This window comes from Clavelina lepadiformis, chromosome 5, assembly GCF_947623445.1.
Source record: "Clavelina lepadiformis chromosome 5, kaClaLepa1.1, whole genome shotgun sequence".
Lineage (NCBI taxonomy): Eukaryota > Metazoa > Chordata > Ascidiacea > Aplousobranchia > Clavelinidae > Clavelina > Clavelina lepadiformis.
The window spans coordinates 5,224,640-5,239,575 of record NC_135244.1 but is presented as its reverse complement, the minus strand read 5'-3'; the positions used below and the strand labels follow the sequence as shown (position 1 = coordinate 5,239,575).

At 37.0% G+C, this 14,936-nt stretch overlaps 2 protein-coding genes across 4 annotated transcripts; one reads left to right on the top strand and one right to left on the bottom strand.

Annotated features, from left to right (window-relative positions):
* Positions 1-645: 645 nt before the first annotated feature.
* On the top strand, positions 646-6,746 carry LOC143460243 (FYVE, RhoGEF and PH domain-containing protein 2-like). Its single transcript, XM_076957684.1, has 13 exons — positions 646-1,174; positions 1,670-1,725; positions 1,827-2,045; positions 2,256-2,408; positions 2,596-2,732; positions 3,212-3,401; positions 4,028-4,192; positions 4,262-4,411; positions 4,656-4,828; positions 4,959-5,232; positions 5,397-5,516; positions 5,707-5,850; positions 5,939-6,746. The coding sequence occupies exons 1-13, from the start codon at positions 1,135-1,137 to the stop codon at positions 6,239-6,241; spliced, it is 2,124 nt and encodes a 707-aa protein (XP_076813799.1). The 5' UTR covers positions 646-1,134; the 3' UTR covers positions 6,242-6,746.
* Positions 6,747-6,768: 22 nt separating this feature from the next.
* LOC143460244 (FYVE, RhoGEF and PH domain-containing protein 2-like) lies at positions 6,769-13,457 on the bottom strand. 3 transcript variants are annotated; one of them, XM_076957687.1, is made up of 14 exons: positions 12,734-13,457; positions 11,914-12,000; positions 11,747-11,808; positions 11,452-11,667; positions 11,125-11,292; positions 10,250-10,398; positions 9,981-10,170; positions 9,484-9,648; positions 9,175-9,324; positions 8,906-9,081; positions 7,930-8,194; positions 7,753-7,860; positions 7,167-7,301; positions 6,769-7,005 (listed from the first exon to the last, which is right to left on the bottom strand). In XM_076957687.1, the coding sequence occupies exons 2-14, from the start codon at positions 11,993-11,995 to the stop codon at positions 6,769-6,771; spliced, it is 2,103 nt and encodes a 700-aa protein (XP_076813802.1). In that variant the 5' UTR covers positions 11,996-12,000; positions 12,734-13,457. The 3 variants fall into 3 exon arrangements, with proteins under 3 accessions (XP_076813802.1, XP_076813800.1, XP_076813801.1); XM_076957685.1 differs by having other exon boundaries at positions 11,914-12,047; positions 12,734-13,456; XM_076957686.1 differs by lacking the exon at positions 12,734-13,457 and adding an exon at positions 12,104-12,145.
* Between the last annotated feature and the right edge of the window lie 1,479 nt (positions 13,458-14,936).

Here is a 14,936-nt window from a genome sequence, read left to right as displayed (position 1 = left end):
CGCCTATAGCGTTCACTGAAATTAACCGAAAGTAATCGGCACAAGCAAGTCCTTGGTGGACTTCGTTCGCTTTGTTGATCGATATCGTCTTGTCAGCTGAATTTTTAAGTAGGTGTTCTCTTTATGTGGGTGCTACGTGTGTGTGGGTCTGATCACCTGATATCAGGTTGCTGTTATGCAGCCTGCTCACTCTTCGCCGTGTAGTATATTGTATTTACACAAAGAGAATGATACAATGTTGGGTTTGTACATTGGAAAGACGTAGAATGTTGTAAATGACAGTTTTTTGTATCGTTGTTTTATTTGTATCATTGGAGCAAAACAGTTCAGGTTGTAGCACGGCCTGAGTGCCTTAAATATAAACAATCTTAATAACAATCATCATATCAATCATAATATGAGTTATATGAAAAATAATTATTATCAAAATGTAAATACGGGGTATACAGAGCGTATTTGGTGAGATTAATACGTTATAGTCGTTTTATTGATTCACCCACGCTGTAGGAAAGTAAAGCAGTCACTGTAGCAGTTTATAATAAAGGCTCATCTGCTAGGTTAAACAAGCATATTACTCTTATTAGGTCAAAAATAGTGGTAATTCACAACGTTCAAAAGTTATGCTAGTGTACGCTTGCTGGGAATTAATTTATACCCCGTCTGCAGTGGAACTGGTATTGACAAAAACATGCCCCAGGAGTTCAGGTCATCAGAGTTATCAACCATTTCTTGGCTTAAAATACTTTGATTACTTCCACTTGGCCGCCTTCGTGCTATTGTGAATCCTGTATTTGTCCTTTTGCCCGAGATATGCGTAGCGTAACCTACAATGTATAGCGCTGAGATACGAGGTGCTGTGCTTGTCCAAAGTGCTTGGCAATATTTTGCAGCCTGCTGTTTATATTTGGTATTTGATATCCTTTTCTAGGAAATGTAGCTAACAAAACTCAAATATAAAACTGTACTTACATCAGTAATTAAAGCATTTGAAAAGCATTACTGGCGTTATCTGATTAATAAAATTATGACAAGTTTCAACAGTTTTACTACTTTCAAGTAATTCAAGTCATCTGTATTTTCATCCGTGAGAACTTGATTTGCTTTATGTTTTGACTGCTTGGGTGAAAAGCATCAATGGACAAAAGAAAACCAGCTTTCTCCATACATGACGATGGTGAGTTCGATTCGTTTACATTCAAGTAAGGTTTTGCTGCTTTGTGCCAGTATTCTGGTATCAGGTTTGGTTTGCGTTATGGCCCTTTACTGATGGCTTGTTGATCATATTGTAGACTTAAAGTGATGCATATAGGACGTTTCGCAGAGTGACATTAGTATATTTGCGCCTTTGTATGGTGAAGTATGTTATAACATTCATTAACATACGATAGTGATACGGCTTTTTTACTCAATCAAGGATACGATCGGTATGAACCAGGGGTTTTTGTAACGTACACGCGCAGACTTATACAACATGTTATGGTGTCAAAGTGATGAGATGTAATTATCTAACTATCAAATATCTTAAAGTATATAACCGGTTTACATTGACTTCCATGGTTTTCTGTTTAAACTGTAACGAAACTTTAGCACGTTTTCTTTGGTCATAAGGTATTAGTAAGGCCAAAGATATTGACTTTAAACTTTAAACAAACAAAATTTATATTTATAGAAGGAGTCGTGGTATTGTGTAAAGCCTTGCGCATTTACGAAAGGAACATGGAAAAGGTAAGTTTACTTTTCTTCACTGTTCTTGTCACTCGAACGTGACGTTTGTTGCTGCTACGTCGCGCGCAAGACATACACGTCACAGGAAAACAATTTTGCAGGGTATCGAGACATCCGGTGGCTTGCTAGACATTGGATTTGACACTTTGCACCACAGAAGTGCCTCTGATGCTTTGAAACACCTCCAAGATTCTGACGTGAACAGTTCCACCAACGATGCCCGACTCCTGGTCGACACAATAAAGATAAGAAAGCAAAAATTTAGGCTCGACAACATATCCATAAAAAAGGCAGGACGCCGACCGGCAAATGACACAAATGTAAGAACAACAAGAAAACAATTTGCTCATTTTCAAGATTCCTATAACTATAGGCCTATATAAAACAAGTGAAGATTTCGATATCAGCATGTTTTTTGAAATCTAGGCTCTGATTTTACAGTGCAAAGTACATGCCAAAAATATATTTTTACAATGCATCTCTATACTGCGTTTAAATAAGCAACGACGTTTATGTTAACACAAACATAGCAAAGAGCGGAGGTTATGGTACCACATAAGCAAGCTTCAGTAGTTTCCGTGAAACACTCCACCTCAGATTCGGGCAAGAAGTTGCATTCCATCGCCAAAGAGTTGCTCACGACCGAGGTGGTGTACGTAGAGATTCTTCATCTGCTCGATCAGGTTGAAATTTGTAGAATACTGTCATACAAGTTTTAAAAAGTTTGGTAACATATTCTATGACATGTTGTTGTTTGATTCAAAGCAAAGCTTGATCAAGATGATCAACTATGAGACCAACGATTATACCAATGAATTGTTTTACAATTAATTATAATATTCTTATAATATAATGTTCTTATATTCGCAGATATTCCACAAAGCAGTTCGCGCAAGAGATGTCATCCCCAAAGCAGATGTCGACAAAATATTCGGCCATGTATCGGCAATCTACCAATTTCATTCCACTTTCTTGCTTCCGCAACTCAAAGAACGCCTAGAGAACTGGTAAGTTATGCCAAAGTCCGCAGGGTCGCGACCCCAGCTTGGATCGTTATGAAATATTTTTAATCTTGGGCTACTCAGCGTAGATTACACTGCAAGCGTTTAAATAACTACAGTAAGTTTACGTTACAGTTGCTTGGCCTATCCGCCTATGTAGCACGTAACCCCACTGCACATCATATCTTTTGTTTACAAATACGAACTGTCACACTGTGCTATTTGACTCAAAACATTTGTAAAAGAATCTTGCTCACGAAAAGTTTGAGTCGCGAGATCTTAGGATTATTTTTTGAGAGCCACGTCAAAAAATAATTGCGGACCTTTGAGTTATATGTTGTGCCACAATGCAGAAAATTGTCATGTAATACTTGTCATAGAGTTTCGTGAAGGAAATTAAATCTTATTGTTAACTGACGAAGTTAATGAAATAATTCTAACTGTTTTCATTCTAATTAACTTTTTGATGGTTTTACATTTTATAGGGATATAAAGCCCCGGATCGGCGATATTCTGATGCAAGCCGCCCCGTTCCTCAAAATGCACTCCCAGTACATGAGACATTTTGAAGACTCGTCCTCTGTTTTAGAAGCATGGCTCGAAAAATCGAGCGAGTTTACCGAGATCATAAAGACCATAGAAGGCCTTCCCACTTGCAAGTCGTTGAGTTTGCAGGTAACTTTCACCGGCCCTGCTTGGTAATTGCGTATTTCGATCAAGCTAGGTGTAAAATACATATATAACAAAACATGCAAAGCACACCCACTGACTATTTCCCAAGACCGACATCACTTTGTTCTACATCTATTACTATTACAATATAAGTCTATTACACTACAGATAAGTGTAGGTTTTGTCTAAGTCAGGGGTGTCAAACTCAATCGCACCAGGGGCCAAAACTCAAAACTTATTTAACGCCGCGGGCCGTAAGGATAAAACTTGATTGAACGTTTCGTGACACGAGTATATGAATTGGAACAGTCAGCGAAACAGCACCAAATTTTTGTTTTTTTACGGTTTTGGCTGGGAATAAATCGATTTATGCTATCGTATGATGAGGCAACTGTTGTGCTGCTGTATTGTGCGATTTGTTATAATCTTGTTTCTTGCTTGAAAAAAGTAAGTTATACTGCACAATGATCTCGCGGGCCGGAAATAGTTCAATGTATAAAATAGCATTGCGGGCCAAGTTTTATTGTAAAGCGGGCCGGGAGTTTGACACCTATGGTCTAAGTCATGTTGTGTAGGGTGTGATCATATTGCTATAATTTAACTGAAGTCAATTTACGTATCATTTTTAGCATCACATGCTCGCTCCGGTGCAGCGTATACCACGCTACAAATTGCTTCTTGAAGATTACGTCAAGCGGTTACCGGGAGGAGCGACGGATAAAAAAGATGCAGAGACCGCTCTGGCACTAGTAGCCGATGCTGCAAAGCATTCCAATGAAGACATAAGCGATAAGGTAACCAGAGTTTATAATTTAAAACAGTGTTTATAAAGTCTTTTCTATTTTTAACAATCCATGTTGTAGGAAAAACACTTAAAACTAGCAAAGAAGCTTCCCAACTTCACAAATGCAGATTTCGACATCGCCGCCGTAGCTCGGAAACTTTTAAAGGAAGGCCCGATGAAGAAAATTGATGATTTTGAAGACAAACAACAAGATTCATACCTATTTCTGGTGTGTGTTATATATTTCATTTTTCTACCAACGAAAGAAATCAAAAGTTCTGCTTTGAAAGAACACGAGAAGATGTTAACAGTTGCTTTGTAACAAAAACTTTGTTATGAAAATGCCGGCTATAATTTTAAATAACTTAACTGTTGTAAACAAATACTTTAGTATACTCACTAACCGTTTAAGTACACTTGTCATATCAACGTTTAAGTTTACGCTGCAATTAGGTTTCTGTATGTCTTTGCAGTTCAGCGACGTGGTAGTGGATTGTGTTCCTCCTCAAATTTTGCAGAGAAATTCCTATAAAGTCAGAACCAAAATAGATCTAGATGGAGTGCATGTGTACAAGGTTGAAACCTCTGATGACTCTTTCGGGTTCTGTGTTCATGGAATGAAGCAGTACATAGAGTTTGGGACTCGGTGAGATGATAGATATAGCCAAAGTGAATATAGGAAGATAATGTAACATCACCAGTATTGGTAATACCACAAGAAGATAAAATGCAACTTCCTGGGAGTATCTTATTCCGGACGACTTCATCTTTTTAAGAACAAGCGACGAGCAAAATGAGTGGATTCGGGAGGTGGAAGAAGCCGTACAGGAGTGCGAAAGGAAGAAGAACTCTTTTAAGACAACATCTTCCACGACCGATAGTAGATCTCTCTCCCCATCCGCGTCGAGCTCTTTCACGCTACAGGATAAAGAGCTGGGAAAAAGGTGTCCAAGATGGCTCAAATACAGCAAAGTATCTTCGTGCATGGTCTGTTCAAAACACTTTGTAAAGCTTATCAGAACCAAAAATCACTGCCGGGCTTGCGGAAAGGTACGATGTCACTATACTGACCAAGACAAACAATTTGCTGTACCAGAATTTGGTGTTGCTGTTGATTGTCTGTCTTTTATAATTAAGTGCGGAGAGCTTTGTTCCAATAAAATATGCAACAATTTAAGTTACGCCGGTTTACCGTAGCATATGATACCTTCCAGATTATATGCGCTGATTGCAGCAACCAGCAAGTTTTACTTGAATACGTACCTGATGAACCTCAAAAAATTTGCGATGTGTGCTACTCGATTCTGGCAATCAGAAAAAAAGGAAGTTTTTGCGTAAGTACCTGTATAAAATGGGGTTGTTTATATGAAGCTACTTGAAATCCAATCATTTAAGTTAGCTATTGAAACTTGCTTTAATATTATAAAAATATTAAGTTTGAAAATAGAACTGTGCCGAAGATAGGCATTGCGTCATAATTAATAACTGACATAAAGCCAAGAACTGACACAGTTGCAAATTCAGGTTGATGCCAATGCGCTTTCGCAGAATAGCTTATTGGCTGATTTTCTGTATTTCGCCGAGAATTGTGATGGGAAGAAAATGACAAAAATGTGGTGCGTTGTTCCTAATGGGCGCCCGAGGCTGTTCCTGTTTAAAGAACCGAAGGTATCTTTTGTGTTCTAATTTTGTCCAAGACTAACTATAGATACACTTGTTTGAAAGGATACAATTTGTCTGCTTTTCTACTTTGTAGGACATAAGATGGGAAAAAATGATTGAATTAACCAAGTCCAGCGTTTCCACCTGTACCGAAAGTCGGGGCTATAGTTATTGCTTTAAATTAGAAGTTAAGCAAACCACGTACTTTCTAGCCATGGGCGACAAAGAAATCGCCCAAAAGTGGCTCTTTGTATTGAAGGAAAGTGGAAGAGGAAGAATCTTAAAAAAGGAAGACCTTGAAAATGAAGAATGTGCCGCATTGACCTTACCACCTCCATCTCCTAAAAGAAAAACCAATATTTTTCAAAACATTGTCGATTTTGCTAACACTATTTAATTGAAACAAATTTAGGAACATCTCAAAGCAGTTCCATATATACAGTCCACCACCATAACTAAATTTAAGGCTTAAAATAACAGTTTAAGCGCATGGAAGAAGATTTAACAGAACAGTTTTTAGACAGTTATGCCGTAACATTTGAAAATTCTACTTTCCTAACATGCGTAGTAAACTTTGTGCCGGCTTGTAGCTAAGGTAATACTTTTACTTATCTGCCGTTGATATTATTCTGCTTTTGCTTGAACAGAATCGCTACCATTCAATCAAAGTCTGTTTGGTTAAATTATTACCTGACGGAGCCGCACCTGCTGTGGCTAGTTCATAAGGTCGTTTACACTTTGCTTTTTATATTTGAATGTTGTCTTATTTAACTTTATGTACACTTACGATATATGCAAAGTTTCATTTCGCTATCGTCATATGTTTAATTTCAATTCCATTTCACTTATATTGAAAAGTATACAAAGTTCTGACGTTATATATACAGCACGGCATTTGCTTGCGATTTGAGACAATCAAGTCGGTCACGACGAAGAATATTGTTGCTTTTCGGCGGCTTCGATGTCTTCTTTGGTCAGTGGAGTGCCCTTTGCTAGTTCAGTTAAAACCCAGTTCCATTTCACAAAAATCTCCTTATCTTTAGTAGACAGGTAGTAGATTTTGTCTTTTCGTTCCAGTTTGAGCCGAAATAGGCCGTCCTGGCATTTATTGCAAGCAACTTTAAATTTGTTGAGAGTTATCACTCTTTCTGCTTCGATATCCTAGAAATACAAAGGAAGTTTTTCAGCAGAAGGAGATACCGTTCTATTATCAAGAAACATTGGCTAAGATCCGTTTACAAAATTGCATGTAAGTAGTAATTTCACATGTGCAGAATGTTATGGTAATATGATGGCTGTATAAAATATTGTATTTGTCCTACTCGTGATGCTTTGAGAAAGAAGAGCTTCGGTTCTTCGCACGGGATAAGACAAAAATACTTTTTTTCTTTCTTCGATTGAGATTTGTTGCTGAAACACAGGTAGTCGCCTACAAGCTTGTCTTGAGTAGGGTCCAGCTATACAAACAAAGACAATAATTGCAAAAGGATTAAATGTTTGAAAGCGACTATTTCATTATAAATATATGTCATGCATCGTGTTGTTAAAGATAGACGGTTAGGTTACAGGAGAATGAGTGAGGTAGGCAAATAGCTGATTTTAGCTTTTTGCAGGGTTTAATTGAACCTAAATTTGGATTAGAAATTTGCTTTTGGTTACTGTGTTATAACAGTTAGGTTAACAAGAAACGGCGAAAATATAGCTTTGGACGCACGATTTTTTCCGTCGAAAATGTGACCACCTAACAGTTTTTATGTACAAGTATATACTTATGATCATGCAGGATGTGTATTTAAGGCGTATTTGTATTTTTTTCTGACTGTATAGTTGTAAATACCTAGAAAAAATCACATAATAGCTTAAAGAAAATTTAAAACGTATAAGTTATAACTTAGTTAAAGTATGTACCGTAATCCTGTTGCTTAAAATGTTGTGACACAAGTCACAAACCCTTTGAAGTTCGTCGGTGGAATACTCGAGGCGAAACTGTTTCCCACTGCATTCTGCGCAGACAATCTGTTACAATTAAAAAAATGTAAACTTTTACTATAACCTGGAAAATGACATCAACCAAATTTGTCTTACCTTAGCACAAGCTCTGCAATGATGTTTAATACGAAGCAAAGCCGAGAAATCCTTTTTGCAAATCATGCACTTTGACGCTTCCCGATCTTTAATCCAACGTGGACATTGTTTTCCGAGGAGCTCGTTTTTGATTGTATAAGCATCAGAACAAAACATCACTGTCTCCTCCCTCTGAAGTTTTCCTCTGAAAGATCTCCTCTTCACTTCAAATATCCCGATGGCTTTTTTGATTGCATTAGTCCATTCTTGCCTCTCTTCATTCGAACTGTGCAGTAAGAGAATTTCTTGAAACTTCAATCATGAGTCATGGGTAAAAAAATAAATTCTATCCCAATAGTTATCTCTATTACTTGCAGACGTGCGTTGACCCCAAACATATAAGTTTTGAAGAATTGATGTATTTTGAGTTGTTTTTATCTTAAGATGTAACATTCGGTGAATGTTTTATAACATTCAAGAAATACCGGAACGGACTTTTTTAAGCACTTTCAAGAATGTACCGTAATAAACGCATATTCACACACGCATTGTACTGCTATCTGCTGGTACATTGGTGTAAAAAAACTACGTTGCTTATCACTTTTAAGGTTAACGTGTCAAGCATATTGTTATATATTTCTAAACATTTATAAAAAACATGTATATATATATTTATATTTATAAACAACAACTACATTAACGGAAGAACAAGAGACTCTTACAATCGCTTCGTATTTGGTTTGACAGTTGAAAAGCGCGGTAAATAAAGGTGAAAATAAACAATCAGAATTTGTGTGCTTTTCACAAAGTGTTTTTTGCTACATTTAAAATATTCTGCGAACCGAAGGGTTAATTATTTTGACAGAGATAATGTGAAATGAATATGAAGTAGATATATAATGCAGATTATTTATCAAGCGCGTTTTTCTCATGATAAAATAAAAATTCTGGCTAACAGAAAAATAGCCACAAAGTTAGAACAACATTTTTGACTAACCTTGTCGCAAATTCCATTGAAGATTTTATTCCATGCACGCAAAACCCATACGAGGAATCATAAGTGGTGACTTCGCAAACATCAGCTCCAGTAAGGTCAACTTTCGCCCGAACTTTATGTGATTTCTTTCGGCCAACTTTAAATATGGGAGCGCAATCCAACAATATGTCGCTGAGCTGCACGAAATAGATTTTTAAAATTAATGGTTCTTAGAGTTGTGGCCTGGCCTCAAAATGTGACGCAGGAAAGCAAAATAAACAATCACGTACCAAGCATAATTGACTATCAAATTGTTTGTCTTCCCAGTTGTCTAGTCTTTTTATGGGTCCTTCTTTTATCAACTCTCTGGAAGCCTCAGTGATGTCAAAGTTGACGTCAGATATACTTTGCAACTTCTTGTTTCGTTTCTCGCAACCATCCTAAAATCGTGTTATACACATATATTACAAACTGATGTTTAACTTTAATTATATGATTTGTTCCTGATTGTAGTGTAGCACTTTTTGTATTTGAAACAAAGATGAAACCATAGTATATCAAACAAACCAAACAAATATTAGAACACAAGCAAAATTTACTATGAATGACAAGATTTCGTTCGAGTGTGCGGCAGCATCAGCTATGAGAGCCAGAGCGGATTCGGCTTCCTGTCTGTCCATCGCATCATCCGGTAACCGTTTAAGATAATCCTTGAGGAGCAATTCATAGCGAGGTATTCTTTGTATGGGGGATATCATTTGAGTCTGCAATGAAATTTTTTTTTTTTTATTTGAAATGTTGCGTAGTTTGAAACAAAATGTGCTTTTCAAGTGAAATTTCCACGCGTCAAATGTAGCGTTAGGAAGAAAGTTTATGTTTGCAAAGTCAAAATCTTCTATGACTCTTTCTGATTTTATGTACATATATATTGTTGTTTTCAAGGTTCTACATCTGCTACATTTTACCAATATGTTACACTAAGCAGTATTTTTGAGCTCACGTACATAAATGAAACAGTTAGCAAACAACCTAACCCTATCATGAAAACGCTATAGACTAGTGCATTTATTTGTGTTAGTGCAACTTTTATGAATACCTGAAGTGGTAAATTCTGGTTTTCTTGTCGAATTTGTATCAACGTAATAAATGTTGCAAAGCGTTTCGACTTTTTAAGCAAATCGTCCAAAAGTTTTGAAGATTTATCAAAGTTTTGCGTGTACAGCGCATACATCTTCAAGAATGGTCCTGCTTGCATCATCACGTCGCCTATTCGTGGGTTGGTATGCCTAAATTGTTAAAATCGTGGTGAACGTCACCGCCAAAAACATCAGTGATTACGCAGTCAATTTATCGTTTTTTGTTTACCAGTTTTTGATGCGATCTTGGAGCTGAGGAAGTAGAAAGTTTGAGTGGAATTGATAGATTGCTGTCACGTGACCAAATATCTTAATCGCGTCACTTTCAGGAATGACTTTTTTCATTACCGATGCCTCCTGAACTTTTTTGTAAAATATCTGGCAAAGATATATTAAATTTATGCTTTGAGTTGCAAAGAGAAATAAGTAGGTTATTTTGCAAAAAAGTGGAACTGAGAAAGACTATGTATGAAACGAATGTAAGAGCCAAAACAGTGGAAAACATTTCATTCGGTCGACACTACAAACATTTCCAATGTACATACTGTACATACATATTTGGTATAATTATGCATTCGTCTCAATGTACGTCTAACTAATAAAATGTTTTCTACTTTTTTTGCTCTTGTATTCGTTCCACGTAGGCCTATGAGTAGTAACTCACAACACTTAGCTCCTATATGATATATGATATATCTCTCTATAAAGACAACATGTATATTTGTATGTCATCCAGTCCAATGATCTATTTTTATGGTTAAATTTGGTTTCGATACAAAAGTAACGGCGCAGTTCTTACACATCTCACAGTGAATCATTCATAGAACCGAAATAAGTTTGACGTAACCTGCAACGGGTTACTCAATAACCTTATAAGTGAGTTGGACTAAATTTGCTCGTCAGCAGGTTGTACAAAGAAAATTGTCACAAGCAATTACCTATAATAAATAATTACACCTCACCCTGTAGAACAAATCATTCCATTATTCATGGAATCTTATTCATATTCAAATTGGGATATTACGTTAGCCTATTCAGTTTCGTAATCACAAAACACATTCACATAAAGTTTTAGCTTCAAGAAAACAAGTATATAGTCGTTACCTGGTCTATTTGGTGAAGTATGTTGACGTAAGTTTTCTCAGTTGAAAGTAATTCTTCTGCAATCTTTTTCAGTTTTTTGTTATTTGACTCAGATTTGCTGGAAGTGATGTGACTACCAATTACCTGATCAGCCGCTTTCACGTTCATTGGAACATCCTCAGACGTAAACTGTTGAACTAGAGCTGTTTTAGTTTTAAACGGGTTTCTATATTTTTCTATATTTCTAAGTTATGGAAATCACAAAATGATTTCACTTATAGAGTTGTTCGCTACAACAAACCACAAGCTGCTGCATATTCAATGGGTCTTAACGTTCAAAATTTATACCGGTCTGCTCTGGGTATTTTCCATGTCGTTCTTCATCAGCACGGAAGTGGTGCCCAGTTTAAATCGTTGACGTTTAACCTTTATCATATCCGACAGCATACCACATGCACTCATTGAACAATGTGTATCTTTCAAATGACCCATGGCCTGAGCGGAACTGTTCTGGTGCGCTGCTGAAAATCCTTCATCTGTCAAGGTTGAATTTTTCTTGCAAATCTGAATAAAACATGCAAAAAGATATTGGCACACGAAAATCAAGAAAATGTCATTTAATATTTTCAAAAACACCGCTTACGTTGGCCATGCTGTTTTCGTAAATGCGTAAGGCGTTGCACAAATGTACCGCTTCTTCTCCATCTGGTTAAAAATGACACAAAGAAGAAAGTTTTTAAAAAATATAAAAGCTTCTAAACTTAAATTTTAGGAAAGTTAGTCCCAAAAATAACAAAAACGTATGCATACCTCTTCGACCTTGGTTGCCTACTCTAAGAGTTTTGCTTCTTTGCACGTTATCTGCCGAGGTCGCATTCATATTCGATAACATTTCTTCTGTGTAGTAAACAGGTGTACCATTCAGATATGAACCACACTCTGCACTAAGATTGTATAATAAAAACAACGATGGACTCAGCTAATAATTCCTGAATTTTACCTCAATTTGCCTAAGTTATGAATGCTGTGCTCTAGTTTGTTGCATACACTTATACCATTGAAGGTTTGCTGAATATATGGAATACATAGACACTGGGTAATATGTATATAGCAGAATGATTTATCATACGTGACCATTACTCATTTACTTGCTGGATGCCCCCGATGTGGCATCGGTATGATAGTGTCATGAAACACCATGTGTGTGACGTTTTGCGTGATACGGGTACTTAATTACTTGATATTATAATGAAGAACATGGCCTTTAACCATGATGAACATATAGTGTAGAACACACGCGTTTGCGATATTTTCTGGTTAAAAAGCTATTATTATTATTATTATTATTATTAATATTATTATTATTATTAAGTAAACGTATCTGACAATGAAACATTTATGATGAATATAACCAAAATTATTCTATGTCATTCTCACCTTTCGACGGTTTGGTGACACTTAATCACGCGACAATTAATCACGCGACGCTTAATCACCGACACATAATCACTAGGACATTTAATCACGCGACATTTTATCACGCGACACATAATCACTAGGACATTTAATCACGCGACACATAATCACTAGGACATTTAATCACGCGACATTTAATCACACATTTACTCACACTTAGTCTCTGCTTTCAGACCCGATGACGTTGCTTGTACTGGCTGACAGTTCACCCATATTCACCTTCATTTGACTGATAGCCTGTCTTGCCAAAGCCGACTCTTTGTTGCCGCCGTGGTTATGTTCAGGATCAGCGTCAGTTATGATTTGGTCTCCTTCAGTTGTTATACGAGCCTGGCACCGACTTTTCTGGTAGAGTTTGCAACGCCACTGAATCGTTCCGTTTGCGTACTCACGGTGTTTGACAAACTCGTACTGTTTGTGCAGCACCGATTGATTCCCTTTCGATGTTAAGCTAAACTGCACTGTCTTATTAGTCATAGTAGCCCTAATGTCCGTTGGCACCGACTTTTCTGGTAGAGTTTGCCACGCCACTGAATCGTTCCGTTTTTATTAGTCATAGTAATGTCCGTTAAATTAAAATAATCACGATTTACAACGGTAAGACAGCGGCAGGCTATAGTATAAACAAAGACACTGTATAAATGTCGTGTGATTAACTGTCTAGTCATAGTAATGTCCCCTGAATTGAAATAACCACGAGTTACAACGGTAAGACAGCGGCAGGCTATAGAGTATAGACCAAGGGTCCGCAACCTAGGGCCCGCGGGCCGTATCCGGCCCGGCCTGCGAAATCGTCCGGCCCGAGACATAAAACTGGTGCGAAGGCGGTAGACTAGTATCTCGTACTAAGTACGAGATTGTCTGTAGACTAGACTAGTCGTTATAGATACAAAGAGATGTGGCGGTCGTGACAGTAAATTGTAATAATTCATTCATTGGCATTGTTCCAGAGTTCCAAAACCGACGCTCTGACACAGTTTCAAGTAGCATTGTATTTTACGGTGTAACGTTTTGATGGTACTTTGGTCAAGAGCTTCGGTGACAATACAGTAGAATAATGTTAGATATTACATAGGTTATACTTTCGGACAATGTAACAATTAGACTTTATGAAGCTGGTGTTGATTTAAAGAAACATTATAGAGAAAGCCGGCGCAACGGAGTCAAAACAATTGTCGGGGAGTTCTAAAAGAAAGACCAAGGAAGCCTTTGGCAGTCGCATCCAAGTGATTATGTGTCGCGTGATTAAATGTCGCGTGATTAAGTATCCAAGTCGCGTGATTAAATGTCCTAGTGATTATGTGTCGCGTGATTAAATGTCCTAGTGATTATGTGTCGCGTGATTAAATGTCCTAGTGATTATATGTCGGTGATTAAGCGTCGCGTGATTAAGTGTCGCGTGATTAAGTGTCGGTACACCCCTTTCGACTACATTTCTAAATATGCAATATGCATGTGTCTATGGCTTGATGAATCATAGAGCAAAATGTAACAGGTTATAGAGTTAGGTTGTGAATAGACAGTTGATGACGATATGGATAATGACAATATTACAAAATGACAATCCATAACTTAATCGAAAATGATGTGCTCAATCAGTGATGCGTTGATGAACTCGCAAACTGGCAGCAACATTTTACCCTTGTAAGCATAGTCTATAAGTTGATAACATACGTTGATAAAAATTTCTAGGAAGTTGACGGACCATTAAGCAAATCATGGTCCTCTCATTCTCGTTTTTTCCATAGTTCTGCTGTGTATTGCCTCCAATTTCTATTTCCATCATGTTCATTTCCAAGGTAGGTTTTAGTAATATTGTCTCGTAAACATTGTGAAAAAATATCCCGCTACCGATGCGGCGCACTGTTTATTTAACAAAGATTTGACATAATCAAAAAAATCGCGTCAAGGTTTAGTACATTTTCTGAGAGGACTGTCGGCGCCCTCTACTGTCATACATGAATATGTAGTTGTTTTATTTAAGTTTTTCAGCAAAGAAGATTTCGAAATTAACAAATGCAGGTTTAATTTTGACGCTATAACTGCCCTTGCTCGCAATGTTAAATGTAAGAATTTATGAGCAAATCGAAGAATTTGAATATGAACAACATCATAACCTATTTTAGGTTTAACTTATTTAATTTTCAATGTGATGCGATTTATTTTGTAATTGCTTTGATATGCTTATGTAACCAAACTTTTTCTGATCAGGAATCTTCCCGCTCTAACGGCTAGTCACTTAGCCAGTTCCTGCTCACCTATTTTTACGAGCATTCTTTCAATAAAAACAAAGGTCTTTCTTGTATTAAAACCAAAAGTAGACTGACTCAACTCTTCTCCAACAAACCACAGCGCAA

What these genes read in the sequence shown, in the direction of transcription:
- LOC143460243 (XM_076957684.1), top strand. Translation starts at nt 1,135, where the DNA reads ATGGACAAAAGAAAACCAGCTTTCTCCATACATGACGATG. An exon ending in ACGAAAGGAACATGGAAAAG is followed by an intron (nt 1,726 to 1,826) that starts GTAAGTTTACTT and finishes ACAATTTTGCAG; the next exon opens with GGTATCGAGACATCCGGTGG. An exon ending in AAAGAACGCCTAGAGAACTG is followed by an intron (nt 2,733 to 3,211) that starts GTAAGTTATGCC and finishes TACATTTTATAG; the next exon opens with GGATATAAAGCCCCGGATCG.
- LOC143460244 (XM_076957687.1), bottom strand. Translation starts at nt 11,995, where the DNA reads ATGTTATCGAATATGAATGCGACCTCGGCAGATAACGTGCAAAGAAGC. An exon ending in ACGAAATCTTGTCATTCATA is followed by an intron (nt 9,325 to 9,483) that starts GTAAATTTTGCT and finishes ACACGATTTTAG; the next exon opens with GATGGTTGCGAGAAACGAAA. An exon ending in TTGATAGTCAATTATGCTTG is followed by an intron (nt 9,082 to 9,174) that starts GTACGTGATTGT and finishes TATTTCGTGCAG; the next exon opens with CTCAGCGACATATTGTTGGA.